This window comes from Dama dama, chromosome 30 (assembly GCF_033118175.1).
Source record: "Dama dama isolate Ldn47 chromosome 30, ASM3311817v1, whole genome shotgun sequence".
In the NCBI taxonomy this organism is placed as follows: Eukaryota; Metazoa; Chordata; class Mammalia; order Artiodactyla; family Cervidae; genus Dama; species Dama dama.
Window position 1 is genome coordinate 7,023,894 of NC_083710.1, and position 27,451 is coordinate 7,051,344.

The window sequence follows — 27,451 nt, forward strand, 5'->3', positions numbered from 1 at the left end:
ATATATAGTAAAGAATTTTTTTTTCATTTTTCATTTCAGTTATTTGAATAAAGTTGGCCAGCCCTTCACTGGACTCTTCTTCCAATAAGATAGATGCGTGGCTCTGCTAATTTTTATCCTTTAAATTGAGTATATCATCCATTACTGATCAAATGAGTGACTATGTATGATAAATTTGTTTTATTCATTATTTTATTAGATCAATTTCCTAATATTTTCATAAGAACTGTATTTTAATGGGCTTTGACTATTTACCTGTCCCCCTTTGTTCCCTTTATGCTTTCACAGAGTATGCTGCATGAATTGTTGAATGAGTTGGTTTGTTTCTTCTCTCTGGTGAATACCATGTCTAAGCAAGAAAAGATAAATAAGTACACATAGAGTTAAATACTGAGATATCTTTGTATTCTTAGCTTTGTAGTCAATTCAGATGTCTTTGAAATGTAAGGTCCAGAGGAAAAAAGAAGAGCTCAGGTGAACTAATGAAATTGAATTTGATACTTTTTGGTAAGGTTGCTGGGAGCAGAGTTCATCTTGCTATCTTTATTCAGTGTTGTCACTCTTTGGGCACATGCTAAAGATAATTTTTCTTTTTTAATCTTTTTTTTTCCTTTTTCGTAGTTGGTGTTAAGGATTTATGCTTAGCTATTTCTTCAGTCAGACAAGTGAATGAATACCTATTGTGTTTGATGTGTAAGTGATGTCTTAAGGGTCACCAGAAGTCTGAAAGAACAGAAACCAAGGAGGACTCCTTTGTGTTAGTTCTTTAAGTGCTTATTGACTGCTATAGATTCCTACTAGCACTTTGTTTATTTCAAGCATTAGCATTTTTAACAAATCTACTTTTTCTGTATTGTGGGGTTTTTTTTATTTCTTAAAAACTATAAAAGTATATTTTGGGTTCACGAGATAAAATGAGAGAGGGTCTATGGTAATGCTTTGTTCTGATCTATTAGTTGTCACCTTTCTCCCTCTCCTTTATGTAGAAATTGAAAAATTTGGGGTAAGTTTGTTTAAAAGCAATCCAAATAATAATCCAAATAGGAGGAGGAGGAGAGAGAGGGTAGAAGTGTAAGGCGATTGTCAAGTTGATTCATGGGTTGTGTTTGTCAGGGGGATAATGTCAGTGCCATGTTATTTCTTCTAGATCCAGATAAATGAGAAAATAAATGATTTAGGAGCATTGGATTTTGCCTGGTGGGAGTTTGTCGACCCAGTCAAATGATTAGAAAGGGGATTTTTGAAAGGATAAAGGTTATGCTAATGTTTAAGATTCCGCTTTCGCTAATTATTAGGAAGTATGCAAGAGCCTTTTCCAATGGTAAAGGTTTTTTTTTTTCAGTCTGATTTTCTTCTCTAGGGAAGTCAGCCTTTGTGTTTTGTCAGATGACCATTTTATTATTCTTTACGTAGTTTATGAAGAAATGGCCGTTTGTGGAGAGCAAATAAGTGAGTTATACCCCTTTTATAAGTAGCAGTGTTGTTCTCTGCTGGACTATGTAACAGCTGTGATTGTAGGTGCTTATGCATAAGCTTGAACAGTTCCAACCAGATTATTCCAAAATAAATTAGAGTTGAGCAGCTTGCTGCATATTCCTCTCATTTTTTGCTTCTTCTGCTGAAATTTATAGTATGTGAAAAAATGATACTTAAGTTTCTTGTGTGTCTGTTAATCTCTGATACTGGTTTTAGATTAAATTGAAATTTGGTTTCAAATGGAGATAGTTTGAACTCTTTGTGTAAGCTCCAGTTAGAATATTTGGTTGAATAAGAATTTTATGAGTTCACTGTCAACCTCTGGGTAAGGGCTGTTTTCTGGCTGCAGTCCTGTTACTGAGCTAGCCATCTGATTTCCTGTTAATTTTAATTGGATTGAGGACATTGAGAATAGAAAAGTGAATCTAACCCCACTATTGGTGAAACCAAAAAACTGACTCTTCATAATCATAGTTTTGTATAAAAATGAAAGGATTGTTATAAAGGTTTATATAAAAACATGAGCTTCCCTGGTGGATCAGATGGTGAAGAGTCTGCCTGCCATGCTGGAGACCTGGGTTCCATCCCTGGGTTGGGAAGATCTCCTGGAGAAGGGAATGGCAGCCCACTCCAGTATTCTTACCTGGAGAATCCCATGGACAGAGGAGCCTGGAAGGCTGCGGTCCATGGGGTTGCAAAGAGTTGGACATGACTGAGCAACTAACACTTATATAAGGATGTAGTAAACATGATGGACAAAGAAAGAAAAGCTTTTTTATAGTTTTAGCGCATTTTTGGGCATCTTGAATATAAAGTAGTAATATAAAGTTAATTCCAAGTTCCAGGGTTTTGGTTGTATTTATCTTTCACAGGTTTCCTGATTTTACTTTAGCTTAATCTAGGAATGCAGTTTATTAAATTGCAGAGCTATGTGAGATTCAGTTACTGTACACTGTTTGAGAGTATGTGATTATCTGGAATGAGATCATGAAGCCTTCGATTTTGCATTGGGCGCTACACCACTCCTGGTGCTAAGACCACCACTTAGTAGGCTAAGCATCAGCAAGACCTGTGACACTGTGTGATGGGGAAGCTGAACTCCAGCGTGGGGAAGCATCGAATCACACTTCTAGAAGAAATATGCGTAAAATTGTGCTTATAGTATGTTGAGCTCTGAGGTCTCAGGAGAAGAAATTAGGGGATCATTGTGGACTTCTTAAAATGCTTAACCAATTTGTGGCTGTACTGGAAAAAAATTTAGCAAAACTGCTGCCAAGAACAATTATTTTGGCTTTAACCCATGGAACAAAGCATTGAACACTATTGAAATCAGATGATAACTGTTGACTTTGTAAGAATGTTTGATTTGGGTATTGCTCTGCTTCCAGTTTTTACATTTTAGTATTTTGCTTATTCATCCATACAGATGTTTTGATCCACTGTTGTACTGTTTTTCTAGCTCCTGTTTTATAACTCTAGTCATGCTTCTGTTTGTCTGTAGTGTTTTTCCGCTCTGGGTGAATTTCCTTGCACCTGACCATCTTCAACTTGCTGCTTGTATATTCGCTTAATTCTCCAAATAGTCAATCATTTTAAATTTAGTCTGACTCTCCATGGCATTAACTATCCCACTCAACTTGATGTATGTAAATTTAATGAGCATGCTGTCTTGTAAAATCCACATTCATGAATGAAAATAGTCTAATGTTTGTAGTTCAGTTGAAAAACATGTCCACTTTCTGTTTGCCATTCTCTGCTTGATTACTCCTTGGTGCTCACTAGTTGCATGTATGCGCATGAGTATTAAGATTACATCTTTTTCTCTTTCTCAGTTTTGCCGAAGAAAATGTGAAAGATATATATTTTGTGTCAGTGTTTTTTTAGCCAAGGATGGAGTCAAGGTATGTAAAGATAGTAGCAAACTTGGATTATCCTGGTTTGTGGGAACTTCCAGCCCCATCTGACATATAGAAAGAGTTCTCTGGAGCATCATCAAAGCTGAGGGCTTGACTCCACGTCATTGACCTGGCTTCCAGGTCAGGGCCACAGCTCCCCATTTGGTGTTCTTGTGCAGGTTAGGAAAATGTGTGGCCCTTCTTTCCTCTAAGAGGACGCAGCGCCGCACAGAGTCACCCAGTCTGGTCTCTGCGGTATCTCAGCCTTATTCACGTCTCAAGCAGGGGCTGCTGTGCAGGGCTCAGCCATGCGTAGACTGACCTAGGTCAGCGGTTGCGTGTGGTTCTGCTAGTGCTCCCTGAAGACATGATGGACTTTTAGCTTGGCCAATGCTAGTGCCACCGCCTGGAGCCGTGACTCTGCCTCCAGAGCTGGACCTGGCTTCCGTCACTGTTCTAGTCTCGGACTCGGATTATTATCTCTGGCTCCAGCTCCAGCTCCCAGAAAATTACCTGCATTTCATGTTTGTTCCAAAAGAAGTTTAGCAAATTCTATTTGGGAGTTTTTGTGATATCTCATTTGATAGATATCTGAAGAGTATATGCATTGTGAATGACACAGCAAGTGTAGAAAAAAAAATCTTTTAAAAATTATCTGTGATGGAGGAAAAAGAAAGGCATATATAAAGGAGAACTAGGGTCGAGGGGAGGCTTTTTTCTTTTTCTTTTTAATCCATTAAGGATTACCATCTTAATATAATGAGACCCAACAAGCTAGGAGAATTTAGTGAAATGGGATGGAAGCAAGGTAATTGACGTGCAGTGCCCTTTTAGGAGGGGAGAGGAAAGAGGATCCAGAGTGTAAATGAGTGGGATTATCATTGGATCGATACAGGAGTTGGTACAGGAGAATGAGTGTGCAAATAAATTGGTAATAGAACAAACAGGAAGTTGATGGTGTATTCCTTTTCATGGAGAAAATTAAAATGTGCTTACTGAAAATGATAGGTAGACGTGATGGTTTCATAGCTCCTGGAGAATGGCCAGTTTGAAGTAAGTACTTCAGGGAATGTGAGGAGGGATTCCTGTGATTTCCCATCCATGTTAGAGGAGCAGGTGAACCACAGAGTTAGCCTGCTTGGGAGAAAATGGAGTGTGTCATAACACTGAGGTTTCACTGAGGTCGAGAAATAGGTGGCTTGGAAGTGGGAGAAGTGAAAAGATGGAAGATTGTGATCAGAGAAGAGGATCTTGGAGATGATGATGATACTCGAGGTAGGACCATTTCTAAACAAAAGGCCCAGGTGTGGTCGTGAAGACCACTAGTGAGGAAAGTGGAAATGAGGGTTGCTGGTTGTGGGGAAGCCAGGGGGGGTGTCACAGCAGGGCAGTAGGGGGAATCCGCTCCTGAGGGCGTGAGATGGCCTTAGGCCCGAGGGAAGGGGGGCTTCAGATCATGGAGATACATAATATGGAAATAAGAATGGAGGCACAAATCTGAGCTGCAAGGCTTACCGTCAGCTTAGAGAACTTCCTTCCGACTCACTTCTCTAGTCAGTAAAGAGGAGATAGTACATAACCCGAAGGGTTATTACTGAGTACTAAACAAATGGTGCTTCTGAGTGTTGTAGCACAGTGCCTGGCTTGGATTGAACCATTGTTTAGGGTTAGAAACACGGTCCTTGTGAAAAGATGTAGCAAGGGATGCTAGGAGAGTGAGTGAGAAGGATGGTTCACAGATCACCTTTGGAATGGATATGGGAGGACATGTCAACAACTTGCACTTCGTGTTTTGGAAAATTCCAAAAGATACCTGATTAGGTTTCTGATGGACTTCTGTTAATATCTGTCTGACTCAGATTTGTCAACAGTGGTTTCTTTACTTCCCTCTCCTCTATCGAGTTTGTGTGTATTGACTGTAACCAAATATCCTACAAATGTGCTCCTTTTATGTAATGGACTTTTAAAAAATTGCTATATATATTTTTGTTTGTTTTTAGCCTCACTGTGCGCTTGTGGGATCTTAATTCCCTGACAGGGGTTGGACCCCAGCCCTTGGCACTGAGAGTGCACAGTCCTAACCAATGGGTTGCCAGGGAATTCCCCCAAAATTACTATATTAAAAAATGTGAGATGTTCCATTTTTCTTGTTCTTTTCAAGTTATTTTCTATAGCAGAATTTTTGTGAATATTTTAATTTAGTTTTTAAGAACTTTATCTTGAAATAATCTTAGAAGAGTTGCAAAAATAGTATGGAGGATTCTTTTCTACCCTTCACCCAACTTCCTCGAATGCCAACATCTTATATAACTTTAGTGCAGTTATTAATACTAAGAAATTACTATTGGTTCTTACTAAACCACAGACTTGATTCAGGTGTTGGCAGTTTTCCCACTGAAGTGCATTTCCTTTTCTGAGATCCAGCCCAGCATCCCATCTTGTGTTTGGTTTGCCGTGTGTCTTTCACCTCCTCATCAGTGGTACTTCTTCATCTCTGATGCTCTTGACACTTTCCAACAATCCTGCTTATTTTGTATCATGCCCCTCAATATTTTTTCCTTCAGTATTTCTTCCCTGTGTTTTTGAAATCTGTCCCTAGTGCCAGTCAGACTCACATAGTGAAATAGCACAGTGATTCAATTTAGGTGTAGTTTTTAATTAGAAAGTAATTAACTAGAGGGAAATTACTTTTTGGTGCTGCAACTCCCAATTTCCCCAGGCAAAAGATTGTGTTTAAACATGTATATGAAGGTAGTGCTATAAATGAATTAATTTATAATGTATGTTACTAAGGCATTAGTAGAACTTTAGCAACAAAATTGAGAATTACTCTTTGGACTGATCAAAACTGAAGTTTTGATTGATAACTGCTCAAAAAATATTTTTGAATGAGATATATTCTGTTAAATAGCCAACTGATAAGGCTTTTCCCATTAAGGAAATAGATATTTGTCTTATATCCATGGAAGTATTAGTCTCATTCAAAGTATTCCTCAGACCTTGTACAGTTATGTATTCTATGCATCATTTGTTCATTTTATTTATTATAGGTATTTAATGAATTATATATCATTGTTTGCATATATGGAAGTGAACTGTTTTTAGGGCTTTTATAAAATCCGTTACTCCGGTGTCCTTTTGTGTCCATGCAGTATATAGACGTATTGACCTCTGTTTGAAGGGGAGAATTGGTAAACGTGCAGAAGTTTACGTTACTTGTGTCAGCCGTACATGAGGATCTCTGTATTACTCAGCTCTGCTTAGAAAGTAACCTCGTTGTGATACTAAGTAAGTTGTTCTCAAATGGTGTCGTGGACGCCGTTGCTGCCCCCTCAGACCCCCTTCACGTGGCTGGTACAGGCGCCCGCGGGCGTGCGTGGTGACTCCTGGTGGCTCACAGCTGCCGTCTTAATCCAGAGCCGTGGCTTCAGGGAGCCGTGTTCTGCAGACAATGGCTGCCTGACTCGGGTGCTGTCAAGGTTGTCTCTCCATCTAGGGACTACTGCTACCCACTGCATTGCAGGCTCAAGTGAGAATCCGGATGCAGTTGTTTTTTAATGTACATATATATATAATTTAATTTATTTATAGCAGTTCTGGGTTTCTTCCTTAATTCCACATATACAGCTTTTGTGTATAAGCTCAGGTCATCTTGAAAAGGCATTTCACGAAAGAAAGCAGTAGCCTTTTCTTTCTTACAAGTCTCCGTCTTACAATTTTGTTTTGATTTCAGTCACAGTAATGGGCTTTCTGTTTTTTAGTTTTCTGTATCTATTAAGTATTTTAAATGCAGGTTAAAGAGGCTGGGTCATGTTTGGCCATTAGATAGAAACTAAAAAACATAGTGAATAATTTAGAACAGATGTTCTTATGAAACCACTCTCACCTTTTATAACAATTGTTCTTTAACTTCCTGGCTACTTTTCCTTAGTTAAATTTTTTTTATAGATCATATAAGCTATCTTCACTCATAATGAAAAAATCAATTTATTACGTTACTGCAGTATGTAATAAAACCGTATGTGTGTGTGTGTTCAGTTGTGTCTAGCTCTGTGATCCCCATGAACTATAGCCTGCCAGGCTCCTCTGTCCGAGGAATTTTCCATGGAATACTGTGGCGGGTTGCCATTTCCTTCTCCAGTGGTCTTCCTGACCCAGGGGTCAAACCTGCGTCTCCTGTGTATCCTGCATGACCAGCAGTGTTCTTTAGTAGCTGAGCCACCAGGGAATAATGTAAACAGTTGGCCACTGGCTACTCAAAAAGGCACAATAAAGTCACATTCTGGAATCTTTGCCTCATGCCACTGTGAGCCCAACAGCTACAATGTAGGTGGATATAGCTGTTGTTCTTTTCTGTTGATTCAGATACCACAAGCAGTATTGTTCTGGGATACCTGAATTTCAGAAATGAAGCACAAATGATGGTGAAGCTTAAAACAAAAACTGGAACTATGATTTACACAGTAGTTAGATTTTTGGAAAATTCAATATATATTAAAGATATATAATATAAAGTATTAAATATGTAACAACTTACCTCTGAATTCCATTGTATGTCTGATTTCCCTGAATTAGAGGCTAGGCTCAGATGATGATGGTTCTCCCTCTCTCTGCGCATCTCTCAGTGGGAGGCAGGGTCATTCCTTGTGCAGGAGTAGTCCATGTGTTGCAGAATGTCTAGCATACCTTTCCCCTGTAGCATCACCTCAGTCACCGTGACAACTGACATGCCCTGAGACATTTCCAAAATGCTTCCTAAGTAGTGTTAAGGCCTGTTGAAAATCACTGGCTTAGAGAGAAAAAAAGAAAATAAATAATTATTCACATAATAGGATGTTTCTAACCTGAACAGCCAAGAGTGACATTACTAATTACTACCTTTTATTGGAATTTCAAATGCAACAACTTCTAAGATCTTAAATTTTATATCAAGGTGAAATAAAGGGAATTTTGACTTTTAAGTGCTTCAAAGGTTTGGTAGCCAAAACCTGAGTCAGCTAAAGGCATAAACTGTAGCATCTGAATTGTAGCACCCTTATAAAACTTAGAAAAAATTTTAGCTTTCAGCCTCCTTAGGTGATCCAAAGCCCTGACTTTTATGGGCCCAGTTCTGAGTGGATATGGAGTTTATATACATTCAGATGCCTTAGCGTTGCACACAAATGACCCAAGGCTAAGGTCAGAAGGAAATCCATTTGAACTGCTCTCTCCTTCAGCCCCTTTTGTCTTACCTCGGCCTGCCTTCCTTTGTCAGAATAGCCTTTTCCTTAAGCAGCTTAATTGATAGATTCTGGTCGCATTTCGTATCTTTATCTGGATATTCTTGACTTGTTTTTTTTAGTCACAATTAGACCTATAGCAGGATCTAGGTTACATAAACCCTTATTTTGAATGGTGCTGTTAAGAAATGTTAGGTTTTTAGGTGGTACCTCTTTTCATGAGAGCAACTTTTATGTGATTTAGAATATTCAATAAATTAATTAATGTATGTTTTTGATAGGGATAGATTTCCTGGATAGCTCAAACAGTAAATAAATAATCTGCCGGCAATGTGGGAGACCCGGGTTTGATGCCTGAGTCGGGAAGATCCTTTGGAGGAGGGCATGGCAACCCATTGCAGTATCCTTCCCAGGAGAACCCCATGGACAGAGGAGTCTGGTGGGCTGCAGTCCATGGGGTTGCAGAGTCGGACACGGCTGAGCACTTAACACTGCATTTCTTTGCTGGGGTGAAGAAGTGACAGTTCAAATTGTAGAATGCTTTGCCTTTTGTTGGGATCAGTATTAGGTATTTGGTATGTACTTGCAGCTTATCAGAATCTGGAAAGGGATTGGCTTATTTACCTTTTACTTTTTATGCTACGTGAAACAGTGCTTTCAGAATGGTGCGAGATGGCTTTAGGTGCAACTGTTGTGAAAAAAAAGCTTATATATTTTTATATAATTATATTTCACAGTTATATATAAATTGTGAATCCTAATATGTTTATGGAAGGCAGAAATCTTCAACTGTCTTATTATCTATAATGATGTCAGTGTAATTTTACTAGCCTGTTGTGAATTTTAAAAGTTTTTCTGGTAAGTATTTTACCTGCTCAAATGATCTAGAATACTCTTCTCTATCTCTAGTTTCTTTCTTTCTTTTTTCCTCCAGGCAGAGCTACATGGAAATCATTCCAAAACAATTACTGCTGCTTTAGTCACAAATTATTGATTTTCTGTTTCACTGTGTATGTAGAATTGCTGCTCTACTTAGATTCTAAAACAAGGCTTTTTAATTGTGTTTTCCAGGAAGATATGAATTTAAATGAAGATAAAAAGGCACCATTGCGGGAAAAGGACTTCGGTATCAAGAAAGAAATGGTGATGCAGTACATTAATACTGCTTCCAAGACAGTAAGTAAAGCTGTCAGGCTGAGAAATACTGTTGAAACTTGCCGTAGTACAGCGAACAATACATTTGTCTAATGAAGTACCTAAGTGTGTGGGCAACTGTAATCAGAGAGCTTTTGGATGTATAATTAAAGGTACAAGTATTACAGTAAGTTTGTTTAATTTAAAAGTATTTCTTACCTTATGGCTTTTAAACTGCTTTTTTTTAGCCATTCACAGTGTTAAGAAATGCTGTGGTTGCTTGGTCTGCTCACTTTAGGTCATCTCTCCTTGTTAGTAAATTAAGATGGGCATTGATCTCTCATGTCACTTATAAATTAGGATAATATTTGTATTGTAGAAAAGTGAGACTGATTTGACTCCAACTGCCTAACTCAGAATGCATAATCGTGGCTTGGAGGCATCTGTTTAATGTGAGTTTCCCTGTGGATAAAATTAGCTTCTCACAAATTGTAAATGTAGACAGTGAGAGCAGCATTACGTCTCCGCATGGCTGCTGCTTTTCTAGGGAAACATGAAATATGTGGGTGGAAGTAATGACTAAATGTCTGAGAACCATGACTGGCACATAGAATTTATTTCATGGAACAACAAATGAGCTTGACCAGTCATAGAATTGTGACTAAATGGATTGGATGAAAAATATACAATGGAAGCTAATGAGGAAGCAAGGCTCAGTAAAAAGACAGTAGAGAATGCTTTTGGCGGAACATAAAATAGAACTGGACTGGAGAAAAATAACTAAACAAACTTGTTTTCACGGGGTGTTTTAACCTAAGGCCAGTGGACAAGAATGTGAGTTATTTATACTGTGGCTCCACTCCTCTACTAGGCCAGTCAGTGACTCAGGTATTTCTTTTGGAAGAAAGGCTCAAGTGATGTTTAATTTTTAAGCATGTCTCATTTTTTGGCAGTCTGATGTTTGGCTGTGGAATTCACTGAATACTGTTTTTCCCAGCTCTTTCTATAGATGGGCCCTGCATCCTGCCACTGAGATGTGCATTGCTTTTGTTCCGCGATGATACTCAGCCATCACAAATTAGCAGTGGGGCTTTAGACTGACTGTTTTAGACTGACTATTTATCTTCTGTTTGATCTTGGACATCTGATTTTGTCTTTCTGATCTTCAGTCTCCTTCTACATAAGATGGAGCTAATACTAACTTCACCATAGGCTTGCTGTTAGAATTAAATTAACTGATTAGAACATAACAGATTTTTAACTGGTGCTTGCCTCTTGTAGTAGCAGTTGTTTATTTTTTATTTTTCTTTGTGATTTATTATTCTTACTGTTGAAATCATTTTACTACAAAACACAATTAAAAATATAAGTAAATGTACCTTAGTAAAATACAAATTTCTTATTAGTTAGTCTGCATTTCTGAGACCTTCACTAAACGTGTTTATTAAGTGTCTGTACGTAAGGCACTACTTAAGGCCCTAGTGGTTGAGCACTAGAAAGGTGTGTCACTGTGTTGTGTGGAGCAGCATGGGACACACGTGACAAACACACAAGCGTGTCATGGGAGGTGAAGTGTGGCGGGGGGGGGGTGGGGTGGGGATGGTGTAACTGTTTTCTGTAGAGTCATCAGGGCAGAGTCTCCTGTTAGAGAATTTTAAATCCAACAAGCGTGAATCCACTTAATATAATTACAGGAGATAATACATTAGTTAGAACTGGTTTAGAAAACCTTGGCATAGTAGTGCAGTTTAATTCTGGAATTTCAGATAAACAAACTTTTTAATAGAACAGAACATTTTGAACTTCTACACAGTGGATCTGTTTCAGCTCACATTCACTGATTTTAAACTTTAATCCTCTAATTATTTTGGACTTGCTTTGGAATTTATTTACCAGAATTAGATAATTAGATTATCAGAATTGAAATAGATTAACTATCTGAAGTATGATTAAAGTTTTTAATTGGTGTGTGAAGGGTCATGACTCTCCTAGAAGGGTTCTGAATAATTTGGCAAATGGTTAACATTGTAGAGAGTTCAAGCTGACCAGTCATCTGTTTTTGCTATGGAAGTAAAAACACATTCATTAACTCTAGGATGTAGACTTTGTTATGCCAGTATATTTAGGTTGATGAGTACTGAAAAAATTTCTCTGAGAAAAGCAATGAGTTCATAGATAGGTTGTTCTAGAGAGAATGTGGGAAGTGTGTGTCAGATGTAACCATTTTAGCCTTAGAATTTGCTTTAAGATTCTCTTTTGTGTGTAAGCGTTAATATTCTCTTTTGGAAGATAGTATTGATGCCTACTATTGGTGATTTGATAACGCTTTAGCAATGTTAACCCTTAAATTAGCCCTGAAGTAGATCAGCTTGACTTTAAAATAGCGGGAAAAAAAGAAAACACTAAAAAAGCCATCAGTCAAACTAGATTGTTTTCAAGATCTTACAAGTTTCGGTTTAGGTGGCCGAATAGTACAACTGAATTTCTTCAGTTAGGAAGTATTATTAAAATGTACTAAGCAAATATCATACTTAGAAGCTAAAAATGCCATGCTCAACGTTTCTACCTTCCCAGGGCCTCTTGGCCCGTGCAGTCTGATGGCCGGCTCTGGTGCGGCTTCTGAGAACGCTGTCCCTGGACCTGAGCCGGCAGCTGCCTTCCCTGCTGCCGTCGTGGTTGGGCCGGGTGTGCGGGGCTCGGCGACTGACGCCGTGGAGCTGCTGCTCTGGCTCCGTGCAGGCCTGTGCCAGACTCTGCTTACGAAGGTGATGTCTGCTCTTACTGAAGCTGCTTTGAGCTGGGTTTTGCTTTGCTGCTGTAAACATCCTGTAGGCCGTCCAGGTGTCCTTTTGTGTATGTGGGCTGTCTCTTTAATTCCCTCTGGAAAGTTCTCTTTCTATCCAAAGAAGTATCTAAAAGATCCTTGGAGTCACTGCAAGGCTTGGTGGCCATTTCTTGGTAAATGACTCGCCTTAGATGCTTAGCGGCAAGTTTATTGGAGAATGTATGCATGCATGCTGAGTCACTTCAGTCAGTCCAACTCTTTGTGACACTATGGACGGTAGCCCTCCAGGCTCCTCTGTCCATGGGATTCTCCAGGCAAGAATACTGGAGTGGGTTGCCATGCCCTCCAGGGGATCTTCCCAGCCCAGGGATTGAACCCACCTCTCTTCAGGCTCCTGCATTGGCAGGAAAGTTCTTTACGACTAGCACCATCTGGGAATTACTGGAGAACACTTATTTCAAAAAGAAAGTGGCACTAGTGGTAAAGAATCCGCCTGCCAGTATAGGAGATGGAAGAGATGTGGATTAATCCCTGGGTCAGGAAGATCCCCTGGTGTAGGAAATGGCAACCCACTCCAGTGCTCTTGTCTGGAAAATGCCATGGACAGAGGAGCCTGGTGGGCTACAGTCCATAAGTCTCAAAGAGTAGTTAAAGTAAATAAATTTATATTAAAAAAAAAAAAAAGAAGAGTTGGACACAACTAAGCTCACATCACTTGCCTTTTCCTACTCCATGGAATCTTCCTGACCCGGGGATTGAACTGGCATCTCCTGTTTGTCTTCTTTGTTGCAGATGGATTTTTTTACTGCTGAGCCACTGGGGAAGCCCAGCCTGTTGCAGAGCATTAGTAAAAATCTCTTTCCCATCTGTTGAGAAGAAAGAATTTGCTATTCCACTTTTAGGCTTTTTCAGGGTGGATTTGTGGTGATTCAAAATGGAGACAACCTGAGAGGCCAAAACCTGTGTCTCAGAAAGTGAAAGCAGTTTAAGTTGCTATCTCACGTTAGCTCCCTCAGATTGCCAGGACATGGAAGCAACCTAGATGCCCATCAGCAGACGAATGGATAAGGAAGCTGTGGTACATATACACAATGGAATATTACTCAGCCATTAAAAAGAATTTATTTGAATCAGTTCTAATGAGATGGATGAAACTGGAGCCCATTATACAGAGTGAAGTAAGCCAGACAGAAAGATAAACACCAATACAGTATACTAATGCATATATATGGAATTTAAAAAGATGGTAATGATAACCCTATATGCAAGACAGAAAAAGAGACACAGATGTATAGAACAGACTTTTGGACTCTGTGGGAGAAGGCGAGGGTGGGATGATCTGAGAGAATAGCATTGAAACATGTATATTATCAAGTGTGAAACAGATTGCCAGCCCAGGTTGGATGCATGAGACAAGTGCTCAGGGCTGGTGCACTGGGATGACCCAGAGGGATGGGATGGGGAGGGAGGTGGGAGGGGGGATTGGGATGGGGAACACATGTAAATCCATGGCTGATTCATGTCAATGTATGGCAAAAACCACTACAATATTGTAAAGTCATTAGCCTCCAACTAATAAAAATAAATGAAAAAAAAAAAAAAGTTATCTACAAAGAAAAAAAAAAAAGTGAAAGCAAACCCTCTGGAAGAAGGAGAAGGTCAGAGCTGGTGAGAGGGAGTGAGGAGGGGAATCGGCCCAGCCAGGAGAGAAGGGATGGGGCGGAGGGGCATCTGGTGTTGGGACGAGGGGGGAATCAGGGGGTCCAGAGAGAAGGGACAGGGCGGAGGGGCGTCTGGTGCCCTGGGAACTTGGGGTTTCAGGGGGAGAGGGAGAGACATTTGAAGAGTTTGGAGGGAGATTGTGTTTTACTGTATGTACTGAAACACCTTTTTTATGTCTTTAAGAATCGCTGTGTCTCTAAGAAGAACCATTCATCTTTTTTTTCTTTTTCCTAACTTATTTTTATATACTGAGATGACGACACTGTCCAGGCAAGTTCACTTCTATACAGACTACAACCAGACACCTGTCAGTATATAGTCTTTTTTGGTTGTAGATATAATGCTTTAAAAATCTTTCTTAAAAATGTATACTTCTTGTTCCTGAGGATTGTGCTAGCTTGGAATCAAAAGTTTTTACAGGCTCCCCAGCCCGTGCCTCCCTTCCCCCACCCTGCCATCCATATGTCTTTGGAATCTGTCCCCATTACAGGTAACAAGCTCATTTTAGGTGGACTTCGTGAAATGAAAAGACCCAACCTCACATTTCTAAGGTGTCTAACGAAAACATTCATCCTTCATTCCCTATTTGTGTCTTGATTTTTCCTATTTGGTTTCTTTATCCAAGGAATGAAGCATAAATCCTCTTTTATAAATGCTCCTGGAAGTTTACGAGCTTCCTTTGACTTCGTTTCTAATTTTTTTCTTTCCTAGGTTATCAGGTCTAGAGTGGAATCAAGTGGCTGCAAGTGTTCCTCTGTTAGAAAAGTTTGGTTGGCATTTAACTTTACTCCTTGAATTCTTTCTTAAATATTATTTCTTCTTTAGTCTTCTTTAGTAAGAAATATAAATGACAACTATTTACAGAACATAATTTTAAAAGGTACACAGAAGACTGTAACAAAATTTTTCAAAAAGTGTGATGAAATGACTGAGTGTACATTGAGTTCTTAAATGTAGGATTATAGACTTTCTCAAACACGAAGGAAGTGGTTTTCTGCGTTGTCAGCCTTCTAGGCATATTTTGATCAGATCAGGAAAGAACTGCTTTGAGGAAATATCAGTTGTATGCTCATTTGTATGTGTGCTTTTTCTCTAGGTAGAAAATCTAGACTTGATTTGTTAATATTTAATATCAGTGAGGCTATTTTCATACCTTTTAGTATGCATTTTATTTTTTAGAGTTCAGTTTCATATGTTAATTTGGGAAACATTGTCAGATATAGGTCAATCAAGTTGTCTCACTTTTTGTCATTATTATTTAAAAATAGAAACTTAGATGAACCATAATTAGTTACACATTCTTGGTAGCGTTAGCATGGGTTTTCCTGGCTTACATTCAGGTCTGGGGTTTGATCAGAGCACCCCTGCAACATAAAAGCTCGGTTAAGTGTGTGCTGGTCCCTGGTGTTAGACACTCGCCATCAGTGCTCGTGGGATACCTTGCCTGTTTGTCTCCAGGTCTTGGTTGCTGAAGAGGGAAAGTTTCAGAGCCTCGGAGCAATGGACCAGTTTCTTGTTGAGAGTATTTCCTAATTTAGCTGGCATTTTCATTTCCATTTGTGCCTTTATAGGGCAGGTTTTATTTATGTACAACTAAAGTTATCTTCCAACAGCTCAAATTCATCCAGCTTTCTTATGAGTTGTCTGAGCAGCACCAGTGGTGTATTGTATTCTCTGTTGTTACTGTATTGTGTTTTTGTTTAGGCAGGAGATGAATATGAAGGTGACGGTGATCTTTTCTTTTTTAATAGGAAGAAATTATATTGGATTCAAACTAGAATTGTATATTTTTGGTTTTTAAAAAATGTTACTGTTAGTTAAGACATTTTTTCTTTTATTATAGCACTTTAAAAAAGATTCATCAGATACAGAAACACTGTTATTTATTAATAAAATTGACTAGAATTTTAGAGCCTGACAGGGTTAGTGGTGCTTTTACCAGTTGTGGCATTAGAGGTCATCTGAGATTGTTTTCATCTTGCTTATTGAGTTGTTGCTTGATCTATGATATTTTGCTGTGTTCATGATTACTTTTTAGATTTTATGAATATAATTAATCTTATGTCTGATAGCTGCAAAAGGAGTGAAAACTTTGCAAGTGCCAGGAAGAAGAGGCCTGTGATTATGATGTAGATGAAAGGGAAGAGCAGGTATCTGTATGGAATGGACCTTCTGAAAGCAGGGATGGTTCTAAAGGAATAAGTGAAAAATGGAGAAAAATGCTGTGTATGTACGATTGTTTTTCAGTGAATGAAGGGGAAAAGTATGTCAGTGGAAATAACAAACAATCTATAATAAAGAATAGAAAAGAATTTTATTTGAGGAACAGTGGAATAGTGGTGCTCAACCTTGACATCCATTAGAATCGTTTGGGGAGCTTTAAACGTCTTGATGTCTGGGTTCTGTTGTTTTCAATCAAGTCAGGTGGGACCCAGGGATGAGTATTTAGTAATGCTCTTCTGGCGATTCCCGAGTACAGTCATGGGTGAGAACTGCTGGACTGGACAAAGTGAGCCTTATCACTAGGTGTCTTCATGGAACCCTAGTTCAACCAAAGACTAGAAGTTAGTAGGATTGAAAGGCTGAGCATGCTGAACATTTACTCGGGAAGCTGTCATCAAGCAACTGTGGGTTCTGGGCTAGTTTGCCTGTGTATAAGTGAAAATGAATGTTCAAAGGCATGCTGTAACTACAAAGAAATTCTCTGACCCTTGGCCTCTTGTGAAAAATCATCAAAGTAGGGGAAGGTTATCTCCTATAACAGATGGAAGAACTTGGTCTTTTTGGAAAAAGATGCCTAGCAACGAGGGAGAGGGTGTACCTGGTTTTCAAGTTTCAGTGGTGGCAATAAATTTAAACTCCTCTTAAATCTGGTTTGTATTAACACTTAATAGACATACTTTCAGTTCTCACTTACTCCTAAAGAGAATAAATCCTGTCCATGCTTAAAACTCCATAGTGGGATGGTCATCTTGTGTACAGAAGGCGTTCCTTCCTGATTTCGTGCTTCCCTGATACACTGCCGTTTCCTCACTGGTATAATATTCTGTCCTTGGGATTCTGTGGGGTATGAAATTGTCCAAAAGTAAATTCAGAAGTCTTTGTGTCTGCATGCATGTGTGCTAAGTTGCTCAGTCGTGTCTGAGTCTTTGCGACCCCGTGGTCTGTAGGCTGTCAGGCTCCTCTGTCCATGGGATTCTCCAGGCAGGATACTAGAGTGGGTTGCCATTTCCTCTACCAGGGGGATCTTCCTCACCCAGGGGTCGAACCCACATCTCATGCCTCCTGCATTGGCAGGCAGGTTCTTTACCGCTAGAGCCACTGGGGAAGGTTTTGTCTACCCCTTGTACACAATTACTGTTAAACTAGTCCTTTTTTTTATTTGGTAGCCTTTGGGAAAGCTGTATTGCCTTGATCAGTGAGCTAAAAATCATTTTGCTGTTTTTGTTATTCTCTTTCATATAGTAGAAATTTTTTAATTTACTCAGGTGGTCTTTTACTTAGGTCTGAAATTATCTAAGAGCATTTCAACATTTTGCAAATGAAGTATGTGAGAACCTCCAGATAGTAACTAGGACTAGAAACTAGGGTTTCTGATTTTCTAAACCTTTTTATTGTAAAGTAAAACACAGTTATAAAAAACACTGAAAAATAAATATGTAGCTTAATGAATTGTAAGAAAATCACACTTATCAATAAACAGAACCTTGGCAGCCATCTTAGAAACTCCATCATTTACCCTGTCAAACTTTGCTTTTTTATCCTTAAATCACTACCTTGACTTTTATGGGAAATACTTCCTTGATTTTCTTTAATCTTATCACCAAAAATTGTATTACCAGACACCGTTTGTTGTTGCTTATGTTTTGATATTTGGAATATCTTTAACAGTGTTTTAATATTCAAGTTCCTCTCCATCCCTTTATTTTATCTAAGGCAGTCTGGATTTTACTGATTGCATCCTTGTGATGACATTAATATTTATCTTTCTTTCTTATTTCCTTGCAAAATGGCAGCTAGTTCAGAGGCTAGATCAGACTCAGGTTTGATCCCTTTGGTAGGACCGTAGGAGTATGTTCTGTATCAGAGGTTACTTCATATACAGGGTATAGTTAAAATTCTGTAATTTTGATTTCATTTATTAGTTGGAATATATTTATAAAGAGACATTTTCTCTCAAATACTGATTACCATGTGATATAGGAAATTTAGGATAAATTCTTGATTCTTTTTGCCAGTTTTCAAGATACTGAATTGGTACCCTATCATCCTATAAAGGTGATCCTTTATTATTATTATTAATATTATTAATGAAGCTCAAATTGTCCCATCTTCAACCAGTGGGATCTTGTCCAGCTGGCTCCTAGTCATTTTGGGGTGACCCTGCTGTTTTACATTGTTTTGTTTCTATCTGGTAAGATAAGATGACCTGCACTCCCCTCTTTTCCCACACTATACCTGGAATCGGTTATTTCTTTTGGTGGGAAATAATACTTTAAGAACAATCTGGCTGTCAAGGATACTTACTGCTAGTGGGTTAATTACTGTTTGTAGACCTTTTCAGTGGCGAGACAGCAAAGGAAAAAAATAGGTGTCTGTGTTTAAAAGTTTTTTCTTTTGCATTTACTGTCCACATCTTCAACTGTTTTTGTTGTTATACTATATTTACATGGAGCATATAGCCATTACATTCTATATTCTTTTGGTAGGCTGCAGTCCATGGGGTCTCAAAGAGTTGGGCACGACTGAGTGAGTTCACTTTCACTTTTCACTTTCATGCATTGGAGAAGGAAATGGCAACTCACTCCAGTGTTCTTGCCTGGAGAATCCCAGGGACCCGGGAGCCTGGTGGGCTGCCGTCTATGGGGTCACACAGAGTCAGACTAGACTGAAGCGACTTAGCAGCAGCAGCGTTTACTATTAGATTGATACCAAAGTAATAGTGGTTTTGGACCCTGAATTTTAAATCATTGTGACTAGGCTCAAACACATGTCTATTAATCAAAATAGGAACCATTACAATCAACATATTTTTTGCCAAAAAGAAATAAGTGTTTAGTCCTGTAGCAAAAAAATCCATGCTTTGGAATTTAGTGACCTCCTGGAAAGCATTTTCTGCTTCTGCTGCTTGTGGAAGCATTTCCCCTGCAAACAGTTGTTGCGATGCTTGGAGAAGAGGTAGCCGATGGGCGAGAGGTCAGGTGAGCGTGGTGGATGAGGCAGAGCCTCGTAACCCGATGCGCAGGTTGGTTGTGTCACATGCGGTCACATGTTGTCGTGGAGGAGAACTGGGCCCTTTCTAGTGACCAGTGTTGTCTGCAGTGAGGCAGTTTTCAGTGCGACTCTTTGAGTTGCTGAGCATGCTTCTCAGATGTGATCGTTCCGCTGGCATTCAGAAAGCTGTAGTGGATCAGACTGGCAGTGGGCCACCAGACAGTGACCAGGACCTTTTTTGGTTCAGGTCTGGCTTTGGGACGTGCTTTGGAGCTTCTTCTCAGTCCAGCCACTGAGCTGGTTGTCTCCGGTTGTCGTATAAAGTCCACCTGTTGTTGCACGTCACAATCTGATTGAGAAATGTTTTGTTGTTGTTATAGAATAGGAGAACATGACACTTCAGAACAACAGTTTTTGTCTTTTGATATTTGGTCAGCTCATGAGAAATCCACTTATCAAGCTTTTTCACCTTTCCAATTGGCTTCAAAGGCCGAATGACCATTGGTCAGCGTTGAGTTCTTTGGCAACTTCTTGTGTGACTGTAGAGGATCAACTTCAGTGACTGCTCTCAGTTGGTTGTTGTCAAATTCCAGTGGCTGACCACTCAGCCCCTCATCGTCAAGGCTATCGTCTCCTTCACAGAACTTCTTGAACACCCCCTGCAATGTACATTCATTAGTAATTTCTAGGCCAGATGTGTTATTGCTGTTGTGAATTGTCTCTGCTGCTTTATGACCCATTTTGAAATCGAATAAGAAAATTGCTGAATTTGCTTTTTGTCTAACATAATTTCCATAGTCTAAAATAAATATGTGAAGAAGAACTAAAGAGCCTCTTGATGAAAGTGAAAGAGGAGAGTGAAAAAGTTGGCTTAAAGCTCAACATTCAGAAAACTAAGACCATGGCATCCGCTCCCATCACTTCATGGCAAATAGTTGGGGAAACAATGGAAACAGTGAGACTCTTTATTTTTTTGGCTCCAAAATCACTGCAGATGGTGACTGTAGCCATGAAATTTAAAGACGCTTGCTCCTTGGAAGAAAAGCTATGACCAACCTAGACAGCATATTAAACAACAGAGACATTACTTTACCAACAAAGCTCCATCTAGTCAAAGCTATGGTTTTTCCAGTAGTCAGGTATGGATGTAGAATTGCTGAGCACCGATGAATTGATGCTTTTGAACTGTGGTGTTGGAGAATACTCTTGAGAGTCCCTTGGACTGCAAGGAGATCCAACCAGTCCATCCTAAAGGAAATCAGTCCTGGATATTCATTGGAAGGACTGATGCTTAAGCTGAAACTCCAATACTTTGGCCACCTGATGCAAAGAACTGACTCATTTGAAAAGACCCTGGTGCTAGGAAAGATTGACGGCAGAGAGTGTTTTGCCTATGTTCTCCTCTAGGAGTTTTATAGTTTCTGGTCTTACATTTAGATCTTTAATCCATTTTGAGTTTATTTTTGTGTATGGTGTTAGAAAGTGTTCTAGTTTCATTCTTTTACAAGTGGTTGACCAGTTTTCCCAGCACCACTTGTTAAAGAGGTTGTCTTTTTTCCATTGTATATCCTTGCCTCCTTTGTCAAAAATAAGGTGTCCATAGGTTCGTGGATTTATCTCTGGGCTTTCTATTCTGTTCCATTGATCTATATTTCTGTCTTTGTGCCAGTACCATACTGTCTTGATGACTGTGGCTTTGTAGTAGAGTCTGAAGTCAGGCAGGTTGATTCCTCCAGTTCCATTCTTCTTTCTCAAGATTACTTTGGCTATTCGAGGTTTTTTGTATTTCCATACAAATTGTGAAATTCTTTGGTCTAGTTCTGTGAAAAATACCGTTGGTAGCTTGATAGGGATTGCATTGAATCTATAGACTGCTTTGGGTAGAATAGCCATTTTGACAATATTAATTCTTCCAATCCATGAACACGGTATGTTTCTCCATCTGTTTGTGTCCTCTTTGATTTCTTTCATCAGTGTTTTATAGTTTTCTATGTATAGGTCCTTTGTTTCTTTAGGTAGATATACTCCTAAGTATTTTATTCTTTTTGTTGCAATAAATCAAAGCAAGATCCTCTATGACCCACCTCCCAGAATATTGGAAATAAAAGCAAAACTAAACAAATGGGACCTAATGAAACTTAAAAGCTTTTGCACAACAAAGGAAACTATAAGTAAGGTGAAAAGACAGCCCTCAGATTGGGAGAAAATAATAGCAAATGAAGCAACAGACAAAGGATTAATCTCAAAAATATACAAGCAACTCCTGCAGCTCAATTCCAGAAAAATAAATGACCCAATCAAAAAATGGGCCAAAGAACTAAACAGACATTTCTCCAAAGAAGACATACAGATGGCTAACAAACACATGAAAAGATGCTCAACATCACTCATTATTAGAGAAATGCAAATCAAAACCACAATGAGGTACCATTACACGCCAGTCAGGATGGCTGCTATCCAAAAGTCTACAAGCAACAAATGCTGGAGAGGGTGTGGAGAAAAGGGAACCCTCTTACACTGTTGGTGGGAATGCAAACTAGTACAGCCGCTATGGAAAACAGTGTGGAGATTTCTTAAAAAACTGGAAATAGAACTGCCATATGACCCAGCAATCCCACTTCTGGGCATACACACTGAGGAAACCAGATCTGAAAGAGACACGTGCACCCCAATGTTCATCGCAGCACTGTTTATAATAGCCAGGACATGGAAGCAACCTAGATGCCCATCAGCAGATGAATGGATAAGGAAGCTGTGGTACATATACACCATGGAATATTACTCAGCCATTAAAAAGAATTCATTTGAACCAGTCCTAATGAGATGGATGAAGCTGGAGCCCATTATACAGAGTGAAGTAAGCCAGAAAGATAAAGAACATTACAGCATACTGACACATGTATATGGAATTTAGAAAGGTGATAACGATAACCCTATATGCAGAACAGAAAAACAGACACAGAAACACAGAACAGACTTTTGAACTTTGTGGGAGAATGTGAGGGTGGGATATTTGAAAAGAACAGCATGTATACTATCTATGGTGAAACAGATCACCAGCCCAGGTGGGATGCACGAGACAAGTGCTCGGGCCTGGTGCACTGGGAAGACCCAGAGGAATCGGGTGGAGAGGGAGGTGGGAGGGGGGATCGGGATTGGGAATACATGTAAATCCATGGCTGATTCATATCAATGTATGACAAAACCCACTGGGAAAAAAAAATAATAATAATAAAAATTAAAAAAGAAAAAAAAAAAAAAAAAAAAAAAAAAAAAAAAAAAAAAAGATTGACGGCAGGAGGAGAAGTGGGCGACAGAGGATGAGATGGTTGGATGCATCACCAGCTTGATAGACATGAGTTTGAGCAAGCTCCAGCAGTTGGTGATGGTCAGGGAGGCCTGGTGTGCTGTAGTCCATGGAATTGCAAAGAATTGGACACGACTGAGTGACTGAACTGAACTGAAAATAAATATAAAATATATAGCAAATAGTAAGTCATTAGCAAAAAAATGTAGAGCGAGAAATGTGCATTAAAATGATGTACACCTACATTTATTTAAGAATGTATTCTAATATCAAATGACAAAGTTCAACAATGCAAAACCACTATTACTTTTGCCTCAACCTAATAATTTTGCTTTAGGTATTTGTCTCATTTCTTTTTGACATATATATATTAGTCTCTCTCAGTTCATTTTGAAATGGAGAGTTGCAGGTTGCTGTGTTTCCGGCTGTGTTTTGTCGTCAGTGGGGTTGCTCAGGTCTGTGTTGGTCTCTCTCCCAGCACCCTCTCCTCAGCGGGGAGCCTGGCGGGAGCACTGGCCGCAGTGCTGGGACACTCCTCACGGGACACCTGCGGCTCGGGGTCTGTGGGTCTTCCTGCCTCTGACCCACACCCGCCTGTTTCCAGCTGCTGTTCTCACACTGTGTAAGAATAGCTCTGGGCTATTTCTGATATGTTTTCACATCTTCAGACGTCTTGTTGCTTTCTCTGCTTCTTTACATCAGACCTTGATGCCGTGCAGATTTTGTGACTGTTAAGTGGGTTCTCTCCAAACGATTGGACTTTGAGGATCATGGAGATACCTTATTGCTCAGTATTGGTAGGTTTTGCTATTTAGTTGTTTTGTTTGTTTTTCTCTGGGAGATCCAAAAACTATACTGCTGCGGTCACCTGCCCAGGTCCTCTCGTCTTCTGATTTTGAGTCTCGTATTCTTTTCCTTATTTTAGGTCAGTTTTCTGTCTTTGGTTAAAAACTGTTTCTGAATTGTTAGTATTCTTCCTCTTGCTTGCCCCACCCAGTCTTGACTTTCAGGGGAGAAAATGATATATTAATGCATGACATTTTCCTATGTAATGTCAACTGATAGAGCTAGGTTTTGCTGCTTATTTCATTCATAAACTGTCATCAAACCTTTTAATGGTCCATGACCTACAAGTATAATTAAATGAAGCACTAGCTTTAGTCTTAATTTCTATATTATGTTTGTGCAGTGCTATCATCTAATATAATTTAAGTAAGTTATGCAGAATGCATTGTTATTTATATTCCATTGATCATTGGGAAATTCAGACTGCCCTGCAATACTTTACCCCACCCTGGAAAAACAGGTCTCATCTGCTTGTGTGTGTCTATAAATTAGTGAGTGTGTTAAATCTATCGCAGCGTGAAATCACTTCAAGCGTTGAAAGACTATCTTAAAAGAATTTAAATTGATTGCAGATGTTGGTGCAATTAAGCAGGCCTGATGAGCTCAGAATCATGTTTCTCAGATTTGAATATGAATACATTTAAAAAATTATAGTGATGTACTCCATGTAAATGGAGTTCATAGGCCTCTGAGAGTTTCTGTCACCTTGTGCTTTAAAATGGTTCAGCACTGTAAAAAGTGATGTGTGACCCCTTATGCGTGTACCTGTATCACTTAAATGAAAATGTGCTACTCATCTTAAGTATGTGGTTCTGTGTATCTCTAACCAACTAGAGTTGACTTTGGATGAACATTTTCCTTCGTTATTTCATTTGCCTACTAATTAGTCTACTTTTGTGCCTATAATTCATTTGAAAATTAGTCTACAGATAGAGCCCAGTGGCTTGTGGGATCTTAGTTGCTGAACCAAACTAGGGATTGGACTTGCACCCTTGAGTCCTGACCACTGAACTGCCAGGGAATTCCCTCTCCTTTGATTGCTTTGGCTTTAAACTGCTGAGATGTGAAAGAAATTTTTCTATTTATTATTTTAAAATATACTGACTTGCAAATTAGAAAGTGAATTCTGAAATGACTGTCTTAACAAGATTAGAGTGTACAGTGTGCTCATTATCAATTTATTTCAGATTGATTTGTGCACATTAAGTAATGAAACTCATCAATTTTTGCAACGCATTGTAAAATTTTATGGACATTAGGACTTTATTCTGTATACTGTAGTAAAATAAATTACAACAATGGTGAGTAATTATATTTAGAAACTATTTTTAAATACTAAGAAAATTATTGAAATAGTAGAGTAACACTAGTGATTTGAAATAGGAACAAAGAATACATTCTACTTTGTCTGGATGGTGTGGATTAAAGCTGTGTTCTGTAATATTTTATAAAAGCTTATTTTACTTATCACACAGGGTGTACTTTGCCTTCAGAGGTTGAGAATTACTTTGTTACTTCTAGCTTTGTGATTCCAGAACATTCATTATACCTCTTAAAGACTTAAGTTTACTAAGCAATAAAATTTAGGAGTGTTTGTATGAGAATGATGGGATGAGACATAGGGCAATGATTAAAGTCTTATGTTATCTTTATTTTAAGTCTCTTGATAAGTCATCTTACTGAAGTTTATAGTAAAGTATAAAATGGGACATGGGTGAATACTGTAGATGAAGCATTCTTAAATCTGATTATACTGGAATAAAAAATTGAATACAGATTGTTAAAACAGGTCATCATTAAAAAATACATAGTCTTTTTTCTACTTATAATATAAAATTATAAATTCATCTGCTAGTACTGAATCTAGAGCCAACCCTTTGCTTTGATTAGGAGTTGCTCTTACTTTTTTCTATATAAAGCATGAAGCATCATCCATGATCACCACTTGTGTATTTTAATTCAACCAAGAATTTATACTTGTAAAAACAGTCTAAGGTCAGGTTTACAAGATTTGTATGATTTTTATAGTGAGATGTTTTCAGTTATCTTGATCATACCTAAGTTGAAATTAAGTTTTTTCAAAAGCAGGTCACCCTAATCTTGATTTTTCTAAGCATTAATTTGTCACAGAAGCAACGATTTTCATTTTCATATATTATTACATTAACAAGAATAAGATTATCATACTTCATAAACAGTATGGGGTTTATTTTAAAAAATCAGCTCTTGGTGTTTACAGGTTTTGATTCCTAGGAGTATGGCCTACAGCGTACTTTGGGCTTTGATCACTCTGTGTCGTGTAGTTTAGTGGAAAGCCTGATAGTGGATGTCTGTCTCTAGCACGTTAAAGAAGTCACTCTGGTGAGCTTTATTTTTTCTTTTCCTTTCTCCAATGGGGTCAGAAAAACAGGAAGATGCTGGCTCCTGCATCTGAGAGGCCCTGGGGTCTGCTGGCCTCAGGGAGGCCTGGATCTGGGTTCTCAGGTGACATGAGGACTCTGTCTTCTGTGTCTCTTAGTGCTGTTTTGCTGTGTCTTGTCTTTTTTCGTGTAGGTTCTTTCCGTGCCGTATCTAGATGGTTAACAGAACCTTCTGGCTCAGTTTCTGTATTTTAGGCTGGTAGCCTCAAAAGTTTTGAACACTTGCCCTATCGATGGAAAGAAAAACAACTGATCGTGTGTGCTGTACTGTGTGCAACGCTCAGTCTCTCAGCCGTGTCCGACTCTGTAACCCTGTGGACTGCAGCCTCTCAGGCTCCTCTGTCCGTGGGATTTTCCATGCAAGAGTACCGGAAAGGAGAAGGTGTTGGTTGCTCCATCGTGTCTGACTCTTTGTGACCCCCTGGACTGTAGCCTGCCTCTGTCCATGGGATTTCCTAGGCGTGGATACTGGCTGCTGCTGCTGCTAAGTCACTTCAGTCGTGTCCAACTCTGTGCGACCCCATAGACAGCAGCCCACCAGGCTCCTCTGTCCATGGGATTCTCTACGCAAGAATACTGGAGTGGGTTGCCATTCCCTTCTCCAGGGAATCTTCCCAACCCAGAGATTGAACCCATGTCTCTTGCATCTCTGTATACCACTGAGCCATGTGGGAAGCCCTTATGCTAATAAGCCAATAAATGTTTATTACAAACATATCCATTATATTAATACTTTATGTATAAATTAATATATTAATATTTTATCTGTAATATATAAATGAATTGAGGATATTAAGATATAAATCAAAGTACTAATAATTCATTAGACAATTTTTTTGTCTTATTCACAAATCCATTTTTTTGTGTGTAGTTTTTAATTCCACTTTAGGTATGCTAGATTTATGACAAACAGATAAATATCCCTTTTTTCCCTACTCATATATTTTTATACAACCTACAATTTACTGATGACTTGTTATTTTCAAGAACTATATAGCTTTTTGGGCTTGATACCTTTTTAAAAGTAAATTTTTAATTTAAATTATTTTTTATTAGTTTTCTTCTAAAAATTGTACTCTAACCTTCAATTTTAAATCCCCTTTTAACTTTAATTACCCATTATTTTTATCTTCTTAGGACAGAATCTATCATACCCATTCAGGAATGTTCTGGGAGCACACACAAGCATGCTGTAACCTTTGTTCATGGGGGAAAATTTTGTTCCTTGAAGTTTCTGTTGACTTCCATCTTGTCTGTATCAACCCTTTTGGTTCCTCTGTCTTTGTACCACTAATTAGCTCCCATCCCCCACTTAGCCACATTTAATTAAAGACCTAATTTCTGCTGTTTTGACCTCCGCACTGCCACTCCCCTTGCCAATTTAATTAGTGCTTGAGCTTCCCAGGTGGCTTGGTGGTAAAGAGTCTTTCTGC

The 27,451-nt window shown here is 38.8% G+C and overlaps 1 protein-coding gene across 3 annotated transcripts in view; it reads left to right on the top strand.

Annotated features, from left to right (window-relative positions):
* Positions 1-27,451, top strand: part of DIAPH3 (diaphanous related formin 3) — a 535,934-nt gene that overhangs the window by 64,618 nt on the left and 443,865 nt on the right. For all 3 annotated transcript variants that reach the window (XM_061133813.1, XM_061133815.1, XM_061133814.1), the window contains one exon: positions 9,662-9,766. In XM_061133813.1, the coding sequence (XP_060989796.1) occupies positions 9,662-9,766 (105 nt within the window). The remainder of the gene's footprint in view (positions 1-9,661; positions 9,767-27,451) is intronic.